At 44.7% G+C, this 19,732-nt stretch overlaps 1 protein-coding gene across 4 annotated transcripts; it reads right to left on the bottom strand.

The window, feature by feature from the left end:
- Positions 1-114: 114 nt before the first annotated feature.
- Positions 115-19,570, bottom strand: LOC121536791 (dynein, cytoplasmic 1, intermediate chain 2a). 4 transcript variants are annotated; one of them, XM_045206575.1, is made up of 17 exons: positions 19,488-19,570; positions 16,960-17,077; positions 16,561-16,675; positions 15,731-15,872; positions 14,351-14,410; positions 13,896-14,011; positions 9,014-9,103; positions 8,646-8,808; positions 8,406-8,505; positions 7,201-7,326; positions 5,945-6,091; positions 5,657-5,770; positions 5,112-5,245; positions 2,507-2,651; positions 2,071-2,211; positions 1,715-1,840; positions 115-1,213 (listed from the first exon to the last, which is right to left on the bottom strand). In XM_045206575.1, the coding sequence occupies exons 2-17, from the start codon at positions 17,065-17,067 to the stop codon at positions 1,100-1,102; spliced, it is 1,941 nt and encodes a 646-aa protein (XP_045062510.1). In that variant the 5' UTR covers positions 17,068-17,077; positions 19,488-19,570; the 3' UTR covers positions 115-1,099. The 4 variants fall into 4 exon arrangements, with proteins under 4 accessions (XP_045062510.1, XP_041700276.1, XP_045062511.1 ...); XM_041844342.2 differs by having other exon boundaries at positions 15,731-15,821; XM_045206576.1 differs by lacking the exon at positions 14,351-14,410.
- Between the last annotated feature and the right edge of the window lie 162 nt (positions 19,571-19,732).

Raw genomic sequence — 19,732 nt, 5'->3', positions numbered from 1 at the left:
AAACGAGACTGGTGAGGAGGATGTCATCTCGTCAATCACATTTCAGAGACTTGAAAGGATGTACAGATGTTTTCTAAAGTATTTATTTTGAAATCATGACCAGGGTCTTGGGAAATCATTTAAATGTATTTATTGTATTTTGATGAAATAAATCAAAATGGTTTAATTTTAAATTGTGAAAAAAGTACATTCTGAGATTCATGACACGATATATGGGAGACATTCTCTGTAATATCTAGGTCACACAAAGGACCGCTTTTGCTTAGACACGACAAAGTATGGATACGGAATTCATAGTGCACATAAAGCAATTTTTCCAATACAGCATAATATCCTCAGGTAGTCCTCCCTCAATCACAAATTTCTAAAGATTCTGGTTCTGATATCATAAGTGTCAAATTTAGTTTAAGAGCAACATTCATGTACAAAGACATTGACAAGTTGAAGAAGAAACGCTACATTTTTCCATATATTACAAAACAAGTGGATATTTGGTGCATCTAGGTTAAAGGAACATAGAAAAACACTGGCTAAAAGTATGATGAGACCACTACATTCCTGTGTGTAGTAATGATGTGATGGATCTACTACAGTTGAAGTGGACACGGGCATCGAAGCACAGATGGTGAACAGCAAACATCTGTCATGATGACAGCAAACATGCTCAGGGTGGTGTAACCACAAACAAGTTGAGTGGCCTGTGAAACTGAACCTGAAGCTAATCCCACAACACTACCATATGGATTCAGACACATGAGCTCTCCATGGAGTTGACATGGTACCTTTAAGGCGTTCTGGTTTTTGAGTACTTGAAAAGAGTTCAACTGATTTGTATTGCAGAGTAAGAAGATGGCTTTGTTTATTGTAGTGTCTGAGGTTGATAGCCCTGTTAGTTATCCCATCAGAGACTGGTGTGCTTAAACCAGCTGAAGGAGAAGGCAGAAGTATCCAAGTTAAGTAGCTATGTGTATTAAATCTGACTATAATGTTTCCAAAGAAGATGTCCACACGCCTGAACACTGTCGCAATCGCGTCTTTTCCTCCAATCAAAACATTATGATGCCTTTCCCTGGTCCCTAGACTGGCGTTTCCATGGCGATCAGGCAGAGAGGCGCTGAGCGGCCAGCTCCTCAGCGTCGTCCCGGTTCTCGTTGATCTCCGCCAGGGTTCGGACGAAACGGGTCCACTCATCGTTGCGTGGAACGGCGATTTGCTGGGGGGAGAGGAAGACAAAGCATTGATATGGGTGAAAATACTAACTCATATTGTTGAAACTGGGACACTTTCAGGGGGCAGGGGATCACAGGCAATCTTCTAATTGTCACAGAGACTTGACCTGTCAGTGGCAGAGATCAGGGTGGGGGAGAGCTGCTCTCTGTATCTGCAGCTCACTACTCAGTGACATGACTGACACAGACACTCAGACAGACCCTCAGGAGCCGTCTCCATCCAGATAGCTGGCCTCTGACAAGACAATGGCTTAATTGTTGTCCCGAGACATGAAGCATAAAGTATTACCAGAGCCCCTTCACCTCCACTTGAGGTATAGGAGGAAAATAGGGAATAACCCCATTGAACCTCTCAAAGGAACATTTGAGATTTAGCCTAGATCTCAATTCTTGCTCAAATGTCTGAATGTAAAACCCCCTTCCAAAACATATATGAAGAATTCCATGCATTTTATTGGCACAGTAAAGGCTCTTAACCCACTCACCTCTCCAACATCATAGACCAGAATCTGGCCATCAGAGTCTCCCACGGCTATCTCTTTGCCGGAGTGGGCCCATCGCACACGGTTCAGGGCTGGGTTCCCCTCCACTGTGGTACTGGCTGTGGGAACCTGCAAAAGAAACACCTCATCTGTCAACACCTCATCTGTCAACACCTACAACACCAATACTGATGACTGACTGGATTTCTGTTACACTATGGGCCGGTTTCCCAGACACAGATTAAGCCTGGAGAATCTGCTTTTAGTCCAGGACTAGGCTGAATCTGTGTCGGGGAAACCGCCCCTATAGATGCTGCATTGGTGCAAAACTTGTGGTAAAGGGGGCATGTGCTGGGTACCTCAGTGTCGTTGTTGAGGTTCCACAGGTCAAGATGGCCCACTCCATCCACACACGCAAACAGAGCCGGGTGAGTGGGAGACCACATGACATCATAGACATAATCCGAGTTGTCCTCGAACGAGTACAGTGGCTTGTTGTTCTGAAAGAGAGAAACAGGCGGCGCTTGAAAACATTGACCCACTCGGAACTGACCATGCCAAATGCAAATATCTGGATCAATGCAACAACAACAAAAACAGATGCAGCTTTGTGGGGTTAATTGAGTCCAAATTCAACCACAGATATAGGTTGCTTCCTAAATGGCACCCTATTCCCTATATAGTGCACTACTTATAGGGCTCTAGTCAAAGGTAGTGCACTATGTAGGGAATACGATGCCATTTGGGACGCACAATAGTAACAGCAGGCTTTCTAATTGAGAGACGATACAGTACCTTAGTGCTCCACAGCTTGACGGTCCAGTCGAAGGAGGAGGTGACAAACAGGTGGGAGAAGTCGATGGGCCCTGTCGCTGTGTGACAGTCTATCCCTGTGATAGGCCCGTGGTGGCCCTCAAACATCTCACTGATCCCTGCTTTACTGTGGCCCAAACATACAACACACAGCAGATAAGAACGCAATAATTAGCAAACACCATGTTACATACATTTCTTATGGAACCCCTTGATGAATACATTAACCAAAAAGAGTCTAAGCCCTGTCCAAGCCGGGGGTGGGGAGGGGGGAGGGGAGGGCCCATACAAACGCATTGAATAACAGATTCATTACATTTACATTTTAGTCATTTAGCAGACGCTCTACTTGGAACAGATAGCCCCCCCCAAAAAAACCTAAAGGAAGTTTGTTCTGAAGTGTCTGTCCTATATCTGAGAGATATAAGAAAGATCAGGAAACATTGTATTTTTTTTATATGAATGTAACCCCTTATATTTGGCACTAAACAGTCTAAGCCCTGTCTAAGCCGGGGGAGTTCTACCAAGTTATATGGATATTTGATATTTGATTTGGAATTTTAGGACCCCTTGAAGTATCAACAAAAATGTTGACCTTAGTGATATTAGCCCATACAAACACCAAGAATAACAGATTCACTACATGGAACAGCTGGCATTTTGCATTGGGGCAGGTAGAGTTCTCCTGGCATCCGCCAAACCCAGATTTGTCCGTCGGACTGCCAGATGGTGAAGCGGGAGTCATCATTCCAGAGAACGCATTTCCACTGCTCCAGAGTCCAATGGCGGCGAGCTTTACACCACTCCAGCCGACTCTTGGCATTGCTTGTGTGCGGCTGCTCGGCCTTGGAAACCCATTTTATGAAGCTCCCGACGAACAGTTTTTGTGCTGATGTTGCTTCCAGGTGCAGTTTGGAACTCGGTAGTGAGTGTTGCAACCTTAGGGGTTTAACATATATACTTAGTGTACAAAACATTATGAACACCTGCTCTTTGCATGACAGACTGACCCTTATTGATGTAATGTGTTATATCCAATTCAACCAGCGTAGTTGAAGCGGTTCAAGGTTAAAGACGGGTTTTTAAGCCTTGAGACATGGATTGTGTATGTGTGCCATTCAGAGGGTGAATGGGCAAGACAAAATATTTAAGTGCCTTTGAACAGGGTATGGTAGTACGTGCCAGGCACCCCGCTTTGTGCCAAGAACTGCAACGCTGCTGGGTTTTTCACACTCAACAGTTTCCCGCGTCTATCAAGAATGGTCCACCACCCAAAGAACATTCAGCCAACTTGACACAACTGTGGGAAGCATTGGAGTCAATATGGGCTAGCATCCCTGTGGAACGAACACCTTGTAGAGTCCATGCCCCAAAGAATTGAGGCTGTTCTGAGGGCAAAAGGGGGGGTGCAACTCAATATTAGGAAGGTGTTCTTAATGTTTTGGACACTCAGTGTATAATGAGATATCATTACCAACAAAATATAATATGGGTTGTGGAGGAGTATTTCTGTTTGTAATAAAGCCCTTTTGTGGCAAAAAACTCATTCTGATTGGCTGGGCCTGGCTCCCAAGTGGGTGGGCCTATGCCCAGTCATGTGAAATCCATAGATTAAGGCCTAATTTATTTATTTTAATTGACTGATTTCCTTATATGAACTGTAAAGAAATTGTTGCATGTTGCGTTTATATTTTTGTTCAGTATACTTCTGAATTTTATAGTACACAAGGTTTGGTTAAGACCTCCCTTTTTGTCTCAATTTACTTTGGGAATAACATTTAGAGAATTCCCTTTTTAACATGCCATGACTGTAGATTCCCAGCGCAGTGGTGAAAGAGAGGCAGCTTTCAGCTCCAGAGCCACATGTTGCAGAGCTGTTACTAGGCTGTGGCCCTGATAATTACGCAGAGAGGTAAATACCCAGCATGAGTGATGCTTATGCGTTATTAACTGGGATGAGAGTATCATACCATTGTAAATTAGGTGGAAAATCAGTCCCTCAATTACAGAGGTGAACCTGCAACGCAGAACCTAGCAACTATCCCCTCTCGGCGGTCTCTGGGCATAATGCAGGACATTAACATGAACACCGTAGCCGTAGAGACATGGCTCTCCGTCGCAGGCAGCACTCCAAGGCAAGCAATGTTGCTCTGTCGCCTCACAAGCGGACACACTGACTGTTTGCTCAAACGAGAGCATTGTGTAACAAACTTCAGATTCTAAGTCTCTTTGAGACACCGAGTTTTAAACAAACTCCCTTACTCTGAGGGAGAACACCTCCAAAAGAAGAGGGAAAAAATGATTTGTTTCCCCTCCATGTGTGCCCTGTTTATGTTGGGCGACCTTTACAAACATAACTGACAGAAGCTAAAGCAAAACAGGATGACTGGGGTAGGAGTGAAAACCTCAAACAGCAGGAGATCAAGTGTTCGATTCATATTGCTTGGGGAAGTGAGGGGGATATATTTATGTTTTAAACCGGGGCCTAACAAGCCTCCTCAGTTTCCTGGAGGTGTCTGCCCAGCCAGAGAGGACGGGGATGGGGACAGGGGGGACTGGGTGGGTGGGGGATTGGTTGTTGGTGTACCTTCCATGACGACACGCCATGTAGACGGATCCATCTTCGCTCCCCACCGCAAAGTTGTTGACATCTCCGAGGGGGAAAGACATGGAGGTGACAGCTACGGCCTTGGACTGCTTGAACACCAGCTCCAGGCTGTCCTGTAGAGTAGTGGGAACAGAACAACCAGCTCTCTCTCTGCCCGGCCTGCATGTTAACACACACACACACACTACCCTAACCACAGCCTATACATTTCACTTGACAGGTTATTAATGCATAATCTAAATTCAGCTAGCACTTTATAAATGATTAACATTTGACGTTCGGTGGGTTTGGCAGCGTCGTCGGAATGACATCGCTAGCAGAGTTCATTTCCTTGCCTTTGAAAAATGAATTGAGCGCAAAATTAACGTTAGTGCGTAAAAACAAACGGCGCGGCTGAAACAAAATGGGTCTAGTGAGGTCCCGGTGTTTGACATGCCCTATGACTGGGCCGACGTGTAGTGTGCGGAGAACAGGCTGAGCGGTCCCGTGTCAGTGTGGTGAGGTGACTGATGGGCGGTACCTACCTGCGGCTGAGACAGCATGTCCAGGCTCCAGGAACACATCTTGCCGTCGGTAGAGATGCTGATGAGGTTGTGGGCGTTCTGGGTGCCCACCACGTTCACACAGTACACTGGGTGCTGCACAGAGAGAACGGGGAACAAGGCCCCACAATGAGGCTGTTTACAACACACCAATGTAACCATGTTCCTGCACTCTGCTCTACTTGCCATTGTATGTGTCAAATGTAACGGTTGAGATCAAAATATATTTTGGTGATGGTTGATTGGCATTCCATCCCATTGTTGCTATACCGTGTGTGCTGCTGCTGACAGGGGGGTCCTCTGTACGGGGGTCCTCTTGTTGCTCCGGTTGTCCCACAGAACGATCTGCCCTGAGTAGGTGCCCCCCACCACCAGGTTAGGGTGGAACTTGGCAAAGGCGGCCGACATCACAGCAGACTGGCAGAGAGAGAGAGGGAGGGTAAAAAAAAGAGAGAGCGCCATGTTAGCGTCTGCTGAGATGAAGTAGTACACTGTGGAACGGCGACAGCTCTCTGGTAATGTACGTCTATGTCACCTCCAATCAAAAACTGCTGTGTGCGGTCCCCATTTCAGACCTGCTAAAAATAATATACAGACTTGAACCATTCAGGCTCCTGCAGCTGTATGCCAGCTTGCTGTATAGCAGGCTGCTTCTTTTCATTTCAACTTTAACAATCCCCTGTTTTCCATGACTCACACTTCCCCACTCACGGCAGAGCCTTCTGCTGGAGGCTGCTCACGACAGGACATATCATGTATGGAATACGTCTACATTATTCATGCTAGTTTCTTATGTGTAAAATCTCCTTCCGTGTTCTCTGGCTTCCTGGTCCAAGCCCTACCTTCACCATAGCCTGAAACAAATCCCCTGTAAATCCTAAACATGTAGTCATATTTAATCATTAATTCATCCAAGTACATTTTTAACAAAAGGTGACACTTGGTGAGGAAAAATTGCATTTCCCGCCCACTTGGAGGCATGAAGAAAAATGACTTCACACTTCTGCTCAGTTTTATTTTGTCGGAGCAATGTGCCTGAGACTACATCCGCTCTGGCGGCAGCAACATGTGGTTCTACTCAACCTGCCTTGGTGTGCGAACCTCAGGGCATGCAGTATATTAAGGCAAGCCAGCGGAGGAGCTGCCCTCTCGCTCACTCTCTGCTGAACACAGGGCTCTTGTTTAGATACACATGATAACCACTCCAGCCCTGCACAGCACACCACACTTAATACGACTGCTGCAGCCTCTTGGACCCCAGTCAGCTATTGCAACACTGCTCTTCTCCGGCGCCTCACTAACATGTGTTTGTGGATAGATGTGGTGGAGGTGAATGCCAGCCCAGTGAAATCACAATGTGGATGGGGAGGGGGGATCAAGGGAGGGAGGGAGAGAGAGAGAGAGAGAGAGGTGGGAGGGATGGTTGGCGGTGTGCCACACTCGTCAGGGAGAGAGCCACCCATGAGGCAGAGGGGAGAGGATGGGGGGGGGCAAAGAAAGAGAGGGGCCCTGCATGGCTTTAGTACCTGGCAGTGGAAGACGTACTCTGGCGTGTTCTTCTTGTACTTCATGTTCCAGACCAGGGCCACCCCGTCCGGCTCGTGGGGGGCTTCCTCATTGTTGTTGTATGAGGCAACCAGCAGCTCAGGATACTGGTGACAGACAAATCAGCCCAAATGAATGTCAAGAGGAAGTAGTCATGGCCTCCAGGCTTGGCTCCACGTGAACAAGCCTCCCCTGCCCTCCGCGGTGCCGGTGAATGCCTAGCAGAATGCGTAACCGCCCCTCCTTCAACAAGATTTATGGCCGGGAAACTTTTCCCCAACAGCGCAGTCTGGTAAATAACGTTTGGATGCTACAGCTTTGCATAATGTTAAAGGACTAGGGACTAGACTTCTGAGACAGCCGAGTGAACCACAGTAGTAAAGTTGGCCACTCCAGGTCGTTGGAGACCTTTGAAACCCAACCCTCCAGTGCACATTTAAAACACAAGGAGAAATGGCTGAGGAAAGAATGGCTTTAAAATCCTGCTCTCAGCCACTTACCAGATGTAAACAAACCATTAACCTCTGCTGCTTCTCATATTGGAACAACTGAAGTTTACAGTTGGTGAATACACAATTTAACACAAGGGAATGGATTTTGCTCTGAGCGAGCAACGTAGTGGTGAACAATGAGTTGGTGTTCAATCACTGACAGAAGCCATTGTAGAACTATGAATCACATGAAGAGCGACGTAAGGGCAAACAAATCATTACGGGCTTGTACTAAGTGACAATTTGTGCATGACACAGTCCCAGCTCCCGGAGGAACATGGTTAAATGTCTAATATGTAAAATAAGTCCCATGTATATCATACAGAATTAGGGCAGCGGTGCGGGAGTTAAAGACTCAACAATGCATTAACATACTTAATTCTTACAATAACAAACGCAATATGTGATGGAATTCGAACACACAAAGACAGATTAACATGATTCACAAAGACGCAGGGGCCAGTGAAACCATAAAGAACTATTGCTTGCATTTTCACTCAGTGACTGAGTCAGTGAAAAAGTAGCATCATGAGCCAACGCTGACGGACGGTACTGTGTTTTACCGGTATAGGGTGAAGTTCCCCATAGACGCTGATCTTGGGTCAGTTCTTTCAATGATTAAGGTTAGGATTGGAAAGGGGAAGCTGATCCTAGATCTGCACCTAGGAGAAACTTCACCCCGGAGCATGTTTTACCTGAGGGGACCAGTCCAGACAGGTGACCACACGGTGCTTGGACCAGCGCTCGTCCATAAACTGCCTGTTCAGAAACAGCTTGGCCCCCGCCTGGATCTCACTAGAAAACAGCATAGTCACAGTCAAGTCATAACAATAACACACTCCTTCCTATTACTAAACAGCGACATGATTTTGCCTTTTCTATTCAAAGATATCAAAGAAATGTGCCTCTTGTCTCTATTGGAAAGCTTTCCTTACCCTTCCTTCTCCTCCATCTCGCGACCACTGTAGTCGAAGAAGACGTCCACATGTTCGGACAGAGCCCGCTCCACAATGCGGGTACTGTGGTCAAAGAAGGTTATAAACTCCTCAGAGTGGAGGATCTGCAGCTTCTCTTCCTCGGTCAGCTCTTGTGGAGGTGCTACAGACAGACAGTAAAAGTTATGGACAAAGGATACGGAATCATCTAACAGGTTTGGGTGGTCTCATTCGAATTTAAGTCGAAACAAAGGGACATCATACAAAATGTGGAAGTCAAAATCCCACAAAAATGGTTAGTAGGATTATTCAATGAAGATGACATCAAAGAAGTCCAATTGTTTTTCTTTTAGCACCACAACTCCTACCTTCCTCCTCCTCTTTCTGGACAGGTTTCTCTGTTTGGGTCTCAAGCACTAGTTGTGGTGGAGCAACTTCCTCCTCCTCCTCTTCTTCCTCTGTTGGGTAAAAGGTGCATGATTTCAGTTGAACACTATATAACAAACCTGGCAATGCTTTAAATATCATGGTTTAGACAAAATTAGTGATGCCAAATTTGATAGTGACAAATGAGAAATGTTATAAATCCTGGATTATTTCATATACAATGGTTTAAAGTGACAATTGATCCTGCAATTCTGTGTCAATGTTTGGTTCATTCCTAATGACTACTACTACTAGTCTATCTCTGCAACGTTGTTTTTCTCCTCAATAAACACACTGAATGGTAAGCAGGCTAGCAATGGTATGGGAATGGAATCCTTCTGTGTCTATCTCCCATTTGTTTGGTTTGCCAACACAATGTCACCTCTCTGAAAAGACCTGCGCCTCTAAAGTTGTCATTTGTGTGGACGGGGGGTGACGCAGCAGGGGTCTGGTCCTAAGGTCCCCCCCCCCTTCCCCTGTTAATGAGACCCAGCTATTCAACAGGGGGCTTGCACTTCTCAGTGTAGCCATCTCCTCCATGTCCCAGTAACAAGTTCCCCCCTTCCAACCAGGCCAGGGGCCATGGTCCGGGGGCAGCGGGCGGGGAGCAGCTGCCCAGGCCCACTCCCATTGGTCCGACCAGCTGACAGGACGGTGCTAACCAGATGGCGCTGCTTGGATTGTCTTGTTCTACTCAAAGGTGGCATGAGGATGGCACAGAGGTTTTCCGCCTGGCCGCCCCTAGACAAGTCTTTCTCTGAACGGCAAGCCTGTGCAATTACCGTCCCGCCAGGGGGTCCACAGACTGCTATTCAACCTCAGAGAACGTACAACAAAATCCAGCTTGTAGGACGGACCAGCTGGCAAACCACATGCTGGCTCAAACACACTAGACAACTCTGCTATCTCAAACCAACACCTCACCGTCCCCTCTCCATACACGCCTCTTCAATGTATAAATAGATAGCCTAAACAAACACATTCATGCGGTTGAGAAAATGTACAGTTTGTTACTTCCATACCCTTTAGAGCTCTACATATGCATAGTTCATCTATAATGGCAGCAGCGTTGCACAGAACCGTTTCCTTTCCACTGAGATCTATGATAATGTCATCAGTCACTTTGCCCATATGAAGTGATTCTCTTTCCTCCCTTCCTATTAGGTGGGAGGGCATTGGGTGCTCTGATGAGTTTACAGAACTGGGTTGATGATGAGCCATTTCAATGGATGGCCGTACCCTGAGACCAAATGGAGAAGGTTAAAATCTTTCCTTTCAAGGGCCTCAATCAAGCTTAAAGGAAAACAGTAATCACTGTCTTTCAGCTGGGCCCGGCCGCGCTTGTCAGCCGTTTCCACGGCGAGGCAGGCAGAGCAATCAACCTGCCAGGCATTAGGAGCGGAAAGACAATCTGAAAATAAAGGGTATAATGCACCTGCCAGCCAAAATAGCCATTTGGAGAAAATCTAGTGATCCTGGTGACCCCGCTGGGGTAACGGGGGGTAGGTGGGTGGGGGTGGAGGACAGAATCAGGGGTGGGGGGAAACATTTAACAGAATTCAACACGGATCAACCATGTCCTGCACACTGACACCTCCCCTCAAAGCAGGCCCAATTATGGCTTTTGTACCACTTAAGAAATAAAAGCTTTTTGGGGGGAGTGGTGCCGAGGGAGGGAGGTGTAATCACAGGTCTTTGTCAATAGACACTATATTAATGCAAACGCCACGTGGGCCCACTGTGTTGTTCAAGTACAAAACTAATGACCTTTACTCCCCACTGCAGGTGTGTTCCTCTCGTCCACAGCCAAAGGATGGACAACACAAATCTGACTTCCACATGTCAGTTTACTAAAGGCTGTTCCACAAACCTCAGCTTCCTTCTGCTGGTCTTTCTAGATGAGATGCGGAGACAGCACACGGTCTGTCAGTAGAGAGAGAGCCCACTTAGTGCTAAACACAGAACACGCCTTGGCGTCATTCAATTCACTGCTAGTTTTCAATCTGTAAATGAAAATGCCCTTCCCTTTCAAGTCTAAAGTAAACAGCATTACTCATAACAACTGTTCACAAATCACATATGAGAAGATTCCTTTTAATTCTGTTATCCTATTTATTGCATTTGCCAGCTAAAATGAATGGCAAGATAATTTGACATCTCAATGCCCCAAATGTATTTTGCTACTATCAGAAGCAGGTCAAGTGCCAAAATATGTTTACGTGCATAGCATAGGCCTGCATCACATTTTCTTTAAGTGTCAGATACGGATTTACTAAAGGGACAACACAACACAGGAGATTTCAGCAGTCACCCTACTGCTATTCTGATGAGCAGGTTAATCAGGGTTCAGTCAGCTGTGAAATGAGAGGCTTTTGTTGAGTTTACACACTTGGAGCACTGGTTACCTCTGTCTCTCTATCCCTCTATATAGGCTCTCTTTCTCTCTCAACAAACAGACGATTGAGACACAAAAAATACCTTTCTGTGAAGATGTGATCAGCAACAACAACAAAAAAATCGACCCTATAAATCTTTCTTTCTGGTAATTTTTTCACATTCAGATCTTTGAATAAACTCTACTAGAATTGATATGAGCATGCTGAAACTGTAGTTAAAAATGGTAGCCTCAACAATACAGTCAGTTAAGGGGTACTAATCATCAAGTGCCAAGCGTATGAAAGGTGACAATGTTCTAAGAGTGCCACTTCAAACAAGAGGCTGTTGAGTTCCTTCAGTGATTAAAAGTTATGGCCTTCCCTTGAATTCCAAGTGATTAAAACAATTGAAATTAATCATATTTCAAATGTACTCAAATGCTCTCTCTTGTATTGCCTGAAGCATTTTTAAAACAGGAGTTCCAGGCAGACCACTCAATGAATTACCCTATATATTTGTTCCATAATTATAACCTCTTGCTAAGCAGCACTTATTGACGTTGCATAAAGTCTACTGCTGTAGCCTGAACGCCTTGCATGACCTGGAATGGGAATTACAATCATCCCAAAAAAACAATGAGTATGACTTTTATAAATATTGTTGGGCCTAAGATTTATGGGGAAAGTTTTCAATCTAATAGATTTTTCCCACCAGGTCACTACATTTGTGTCTACACAGGACTCCTAGTAGCCTATATTAGAGGCAGTCTAGAGCAGTGGCTTTCAAACCTCTGCCCTGGGACCCCTAGACATTGCACAATTTAGTTGTAGCCCTGAACTATTTCACCTGATTCACCTATTCAAGTGCTTGATGATTAGTTGACAAGTTAAATCAGGTGTGATAGCTGTGGACTAGTTCAAATACATGGAACGGCTGGGGGTCCCCGAGGAGAGGCTTGAAAACCTGTGGTCTAGAGGATGGGAGACCCTACACCACTAATCAGCTTTTTGTGCCTTTTTTGGAGAGGGGTGGGTCATCTATGGGGACCATTTGGGATCTCTCTCTCTCCCCCCCTCTCTCTGTGTAGCATGGCACGGCATCACCTCCCTCCAATGCCAACGCCCGCTGACCTTGTGTACCGTGCTGTCGCCTCCTCTTGACAACATGATGAATAGCTCAATCAGTGCACGCGCCCGACTCCACCTCCTACATCGAATATGCACAGAAGGGTGCGAACAGGCGAGGAGACGCCGCCTCACCAAGTGCCAGGAGTGATGGCGCGAAAACTCACAATGTCACTGAGTGTGTTTTGTTATGTGCCTATTGGGTGAAGGGAAAAGATAGGGAAGTGAGAGTGTTGATGAAATGATTACAGAGTGGCAGAGAGAGTGGAGGGGGTCTAGTGTTGAACAGCCGGCAGAAACCCTCCTTGTTTAACACAGTGGTACAATGCCTTAGAGAGAGAGTTCTACTCTTCGTTGGGTCTGGTTGTGTTTTTTTTTTCCACAGAGTCACACAACTTGTTCAGAGCCAGACTGCAGGCAATTCACAATCCTCAATGACAAATCACCACAAGTCATCTGGTTAGTTTCCACGGGAGATTGATATGATACGGAACTAAGTTGATTCTATGCAGTTTGAAGTGTGAAGGTGGAACTTAGAGTAGTTGCTTCTCAAGCACAAAGACAACTAGCCCGTGCAGGGAATAAACCTTTTGTTCATCAACCCAAACATCTACGAACACAAGTCCTCAAGCAGAAATCAGGAAACTCTTTAAAATCACTCACTGTGTAAATAAATCAAAAACAGCAAGGTTACATTGCCCTCTTTATAGGAGTAGGGTAGTCTCTGACATGTCCTGCTGATAAAGCAGTGTAAACAACCGAGATGGGTTTCAGCCCGAGAGACACAGTTTGAACTGCATCTTAGCACAGAAAAACCAGGGGCGTAATCACAATATTGCACATGTGGACTTTACGGGCAAATATGGTTTTTTTAAGATACACAGACAACCACATGAGCTGGTGTGCAACAATACCATACATATTGACATGCTTCAGATACATTAACCAAGCATGCACAAGGCGCTTCATATCTAGCCAATCTACTGCCTTTCTTCCTTATTCGCCCTGGCCCTCTCAACCTCCACATTCATTGTAGCAGTGCCCTATTGGTTTGAGGATGGGGGTTTTGAGAGGAGTGGGCCTATGTGTGTGAATTTAATCTTTCCTTTGGTTTCTTATGTTTCCCGGGGCCCCTGCAATTTCCCCCGGCTTTCATCTCTGTGCTCGGTAAGGCCAGATCATTTACACTCCGTGTTCACTTCCTGCTCCCACTCGTACGATCACACAGGCCAGCCAGCCGGCCACATCACACACACACTGCTTTAGTTGTGCAGAAAATATCAACTCCTAGAAGTGCCTAGAGTAGTTGAGTCAGGCATCTCACCTTCCTTCAGCTGGGTCATAACAGGTGTCTGGGTCTCCTTGGTGTACGACACTGTCTCTTTTGGAGGGAAGTCAACATGGGTGATCTTGGCCATGCCCAGCTTCAGAGGTCCACGCCTAAAAACAGAGCACATCTTCAGACACATGGAAGGGCCAAGGAGAGCTGAAATAATAACATGAACCTGGCCAGCCCAGACAAAGCACACAACAGTACTTTCACATTGCCATCTTTTCATTAGCACCTCAAAGCTGAAGTTGCCTTTAAGACAGTTGGGGGATTTTGTCTTCTGATAATCACTGATTAATGGAGAAGGAAAAGAAGGATAACAACGTGTATGTAGGTCAAAGAAAGATGCCACCAAGACACACACTTTCTTTCTGATATAAAATGATGGCTTTGAGAGGGTAAAGAAGAGCAACAACACTAGAGGTTGAAAAGAAGGTAGCGTCCAATACCGCAGCTCAGAGTCAGAGTGAAGCTGAAGCGTGGACGGGTCAGAGTCCCAGTGGAGAGTCCTGGTTAGTGTCACAGCAACAAGGCAGCATTAGTGAGAGAAAGCAGGCATAAACCAAGAGAGGATACAAGTTAGAACATATACACTCAACATGCCCACACTGAAAAACACAGGTAACAAAGCAAACTTGTGTTCAATTCACTACATTCATTTCAGAAACACTGCGTGAATTTTACGTAAGAGGGTGGGAAAACGAGGTTACCACAACAACCCTCTAGTAGGCACTTCTATAGAAAAAAACTCAAATAGAAAAAACAAGGACAGTATCTGTTTAAAATGCGTGGACACAGGTCCTGAGTGTGTGATGACACTGGGTGTAATGAGGCAGCCTGAGGGGCTGTTGAGGCCTGAACTGTGTCACACGAACGGCTTGAACTCCCATGTGAAGGAGCGCCCTGCGGGGGAAAACATGACCTCCATGTGTGTAGGAAATGGCCATGCTGCTGAGGGAAACGAGTCAACACGTAGGGCCTTGGGGTGGAGGAAGAGCTCCCTGGGCCTGATGGGACTCTGGGTGATCTAGACTTTCAGCAGAGGGACGGGGCTCTAATTAGGGGTTAAGAAGTCCCCCAGCCCTGCTGTTTTATTGTCCATTTAGGACCATCATAATGCAACAGCACACAAACAAAATAAACATGCACACTCTTAGCATAAGCTAGTCATCGTTCTCTTTAATGGTACTGTATATACCATGATGCAACACCATGCTTCAGATGGGATATTGTTAATGTACACTCTTAAAAGCATCAGCTTACCCTGTGTTGTGCTACATCAATCTAGAACAATGTGGAATCTCTTGCTCTGCAAAAACTAGTTGACTTTTACAAGTGCGCCATGCAAGGTTTTAAAATGTATGCAAAACCATGGCAAAGTGTTGTTGTTGGGCATTTGTGTGTTACTTTGAGAAGAAAATAACCCCCGTACTGTGTTTTCAAAACTGTACATGTTTATGGGCATAGTTTACAAGGCAAAAGGTTACATAAGCACGTGTCAATTTAGTAAAACTAATTCAACGATAGTTTCAATTTAATTGTAAGAACATTGGCAATATCTTACTAAAAACCTAGATACGCGATTACTGTTCCAGCTGTGACATGGATTTATAGGGAAGAGACCTGCTCAAACCTGTGATACACAAATCCTTCAAAATGACACAGACATTAGGAGAGACAGTCCCTCATTCATTCCTGCGATTAAAAGCCCTTGCATGCATCACAACCTAAATTACAGCAACGCTGCACTGTGCTTAGAGGATGAAGGCTCTTTGCAGAGAGAAATTAAAGCATTTTGTCATTAAAACATTAAACGGGGGGGTTTGTACCTGGGTCCCACGGCGCCATCGCCTGAGTCTTGGCTCCCTGCCTCGCTTGGTGTGCCCACGGATTTGCAGGTTGGAGACATGGGAGGAGGGACTAGATAGTGAAACAGACAGGTATCCTCTGTTACTACGCGCAGAAGCTGGCCTGGTCACAATGGCGCAAAAGTATGTAGTGTTGGGGTACCAGCAGTGGTAAAAATATATATATGTTAATGTCGCATGCAAAAACGCAAATAAGGAGTGGGTGTGAGCAGCACAAGAGAGAAAAGACAAAGACAAATTGTTATATTTCATGCCATTCACTGTGAAAATGCAAGTGAAAATTCAACAGTAAGACAAATATCAATAGTATTACAAACAACTAATCACACATCAGCATACCAAAAGTAAATGGATGAGACATGTTAGAGAAATTGAGGCAAAATTGAGGGTGTGTTGTCAAATTAAAAAATACAAAACAAGTATTTAATCATGTCACTGTCATATTTTTAAGCTATTCACATTTCGAGTCTAAGGAACCTTGGCAAGCCTTAGATTTATTTAATTAAATTTTCGGATTAATTCATAACATCAGTTCCCTACTTTTCTATCACAAAGCTTCTGGTTTACACACTGACAGGCCTAGCCAGCCATAAGGCAACATTAATTAATCTACTATGGACCACTTCTGCCCCCTTCTGTTAGCGTGGTGACAATGTTCTCTCACATAAATCTTGGTTTAGAAAAATGCATGTCAAGAGTCACTACACTAGAGGCCCAATACACTTTCTTGTAAAAAGCTAATGTACAGAGATTTGTAAAACCTCTAATACTGGTGGTACATGGTGTCTTACCAACAGGAACATCAGCTGATGTGATGCCCATGCTCTGCAGAAGGGCATCTGTCTCACGTCTCTTTTTCTCCAAGTCTGAGTCATCCATTGGGGTGGCATCTTTCTTCAGGTCAGCCTGGGAGAGAAGCAGGGCAGATACACAGTTAGTACCTGGCTGTAAACATGATGAATAGAGGGTTTGATGGAGCATTCGAGTCTGATAGTCTATCTTAGGCTAGTTTAATAAAACAATTAGTCTAGCTGTAGAATCTGTACATTTTTCATGGAATCAAAGCTATTGTTCCTCTTTCCACTCTGATGTCAAATACGCATACTCAGAGACTTTGAGCAGAATGTGCACTGCCATTTTGGTAGGTCTAGTTCAGGGGGTAATTAAAGTCCCTATAAGCATGTACTAACCTCTTTTTTTTTGCGCTCATCTTCCTTCCTTTTTTTCTCCTCCCTGATCTGAGCCAGGCGTTGCTTCTTCCTTTCAAGCTCCGCTTTTAGCTCGCTTTTGTCTGACATGATGCCAACACTGTAGGACACAAACACGTTTCAGAACAACAAGATAGGTGACCTACAGCATTTTACAGCAGTCTGTAAATCTGAAAACCCCATCATTTGTACAAGGTGTTATTTTTTGTCTCTCACAAATAGCCACGAGTTATGCTACACATTGGAATATAGTCTATAGTATGGTCAGAAGCAATTTAGCCTAGTGTACTTGAAAATAAATCACATTTCATGAGCTGCTCTGAAAGTGTAATAAGATCACTCCTTAGTTTCAACGTTTCCGATCAACGAGAAAAGCACCTGCTCCTTTGCACCTGTGATCTGCCAGGTCAAACCATTTAACTAGGGGGACCACTGCTAGATTTTTATCATGAATTAAGTTTCAGCAGGGCCCAGATGATAAGTTTCAAAAGCACACTCTACTGTCCAGACAGAGAAAGGTTGGATGCTCTTCCATTAGCAGGGTCCTGACCATCTGGGCTGTAAAATCCTCTTCTGGTCCAAAGCCCCATTCAAGGCTCTTTTGTCTACTCAACTCAAACCAACTTCACAGTGCACTCTTAGATAGATTAAGTTGATAATTTCAAGAGAGGCTTTATCATTTTGCATACAGCATTAATAAACCCTCATAACCTCCACAGCACCTGACCCTTTCCACACAGGGACCACTTCAAGACATTTGTCCTAATTGCACAATTTAAGACAATGAATGGAGGTCTGAGCTATCATATTGAAATAGATTTGTAAGCCTTCCTTTTCAGATGGTCTGCGCTGTGTGAAAACCATTGTACATTAAATTTGATCAACCTTGAGATAACAATGTGGTTGATGCAACTGTTTTTATTTAACTCATACATTTGAATTCTGCTGACAAAAACAGACAACATATGGTTTTTCAATAGGTGTTAATTGCAGACTTCTGCAAAAGGAAACGTTTTAAACTGCAGGCTAATACAAGGACTCTAGTTAGCTAACTCTTATAAAAGTATCTTACTGGTAAAAAATTATAATACTTTTAAAAACAGAAGTAAAGAGGTAATCTAGAGCTCCAACATAAACGATGCTGGCAAGAGTAGAGGCGAGAAGTAGTCTAGCCACCACAGACACTGTGGTCAAGCCATGACGAGTACTGAGCAGCATCTTCTTGCTTTGCTGTTACATAGCTAGCTAAAACGGGTTATAGAGACCAGCTAGCGAATGTTATCTTAAAATTCAACACATGCTTTTAAAAAACTGAGCTTTTTTGCTCGACTTGCAGGCCTGTTTATTTTCTAACACAATTTAACGCGTTAGCAAGTTAGCTGCGGCCCCACCCAGCCAATGAGCCAGTGAGGGAGTTCTATTAACCTGAGCCGCTGTGCACCGGGCTATGGCCCGTGAGAAGTAAACGGACAAATGCTGTGAGGGAGAAGCGCCATTCTCAAATCGAACAGTATTCTGCGCTGCTCGGGTCATGTTATCAACAAGGCAGCATGGTGCATCGTTCATATACAACATCTATTTTTCATAAAATATATGTTCGAATTGTCAAACTAGTTCTCATTGGGAAGGCAGATATATAACAGTCTACAACTGTTGTCGTAGTCCCGTTTAGCTCAGTTGGTAGAGCATGGCGCTTGCAACGCCAGGGTTGTGGGTTCGATTCCCACGGGGGACCAGTATGAAAATGTATGCACTAACTGTAAGTCGCTGTGGATAAGAGCGTCTGCTAAATGACTAAAATGTAAATGTTGTTTACGAAGCATGTGACTAATACAATTGGACTTTAAAGCAATTTTATCAAAAGTAACCACTTTTGCATGTGAGAACATAGAATCCAACTCATTACTCCACGTGCTTAACCTAACTACGTCACCTTTGTTTGTTTTTAGCAGACTTGGCCGTCGGACAGAGCAGGGGCACCTGGCTAACAAAAGCCCGGGAGGAAGCCCGGTTCCAAAACGAAAACAATCACTTTTCACCCGAACCAAACTCCTACAACCGGGGCAACCCGGGACTTAATCGAATCGCCTGACTGTGAGTAGTGACAGACAACATTTTTAAACTAGCGAGCTAAATCGCGAAGCTAGTTTAGCGAACGTTGTCTAGAATAATTGATGATGACTGACTTGGCATCCTGAGCTCTTCAAGTTGAAAGCATTGATTAGGTAGCTGACTCTTTCGCAAACAATTTCTAACTACCAATCTTTAACATAAGGTGTTATTTAAGTAGGTTTTATTTAAGCTTACGCTACCTCGTAACGTTAAGATTTTTAACTAGCTAGCTATATCACAATGAAGTGAGTTCGCTCGGCCTGCTACTGCTAGCCAGCCAACTCAAAGACAACGGAGGACTGGCATGGCGACTAAATCGCAACACACGTTTCTATTTAGCAACAATATGTAAAACAAAACAACAAAAAGTACGTTTCAATTGTAGTTTGGTAACAAACCTGATTTATCCTCGGCTTTCCAATCGCTTGAATCCAGGATCCTTTCCTAAACTTGGCACCAACACAACCGATGCGGAATAACGAATGCCGAAGAGGGACATTCAGATTGACATCCGCTGCCGATTTGCTTGCAATGAGTTTACTGCGCCAGTAGGGAGCACTGTCTGCTCAAAGTAGTAAGATCCCAGTGGCTACCAATAAAGATAAGTGTTGGTGGAGAGATAACATTTACATTTACATTTAAG

The sequence above is a fragment of the Coregonus clupeaformis genome, chromosome 23 (genome assembly GCF_020615455.1).
Source record: "Coregonus clupeaformis isolate EN_2021a chromosome 23, ASM2061545v1, whole genome shotgun sequence".
Taxonomy (NCBI): Eukaryota; Metazoa; Chordata; class Actinopteri; order Salmoniformes; family Salmonidae; genus Coregonus; species Coregonus clupeaformis.
Note: the sequence above shows the minus strand (reverse complement) of the source record. Positions and strands in the feature narration are given on the sequence as shown.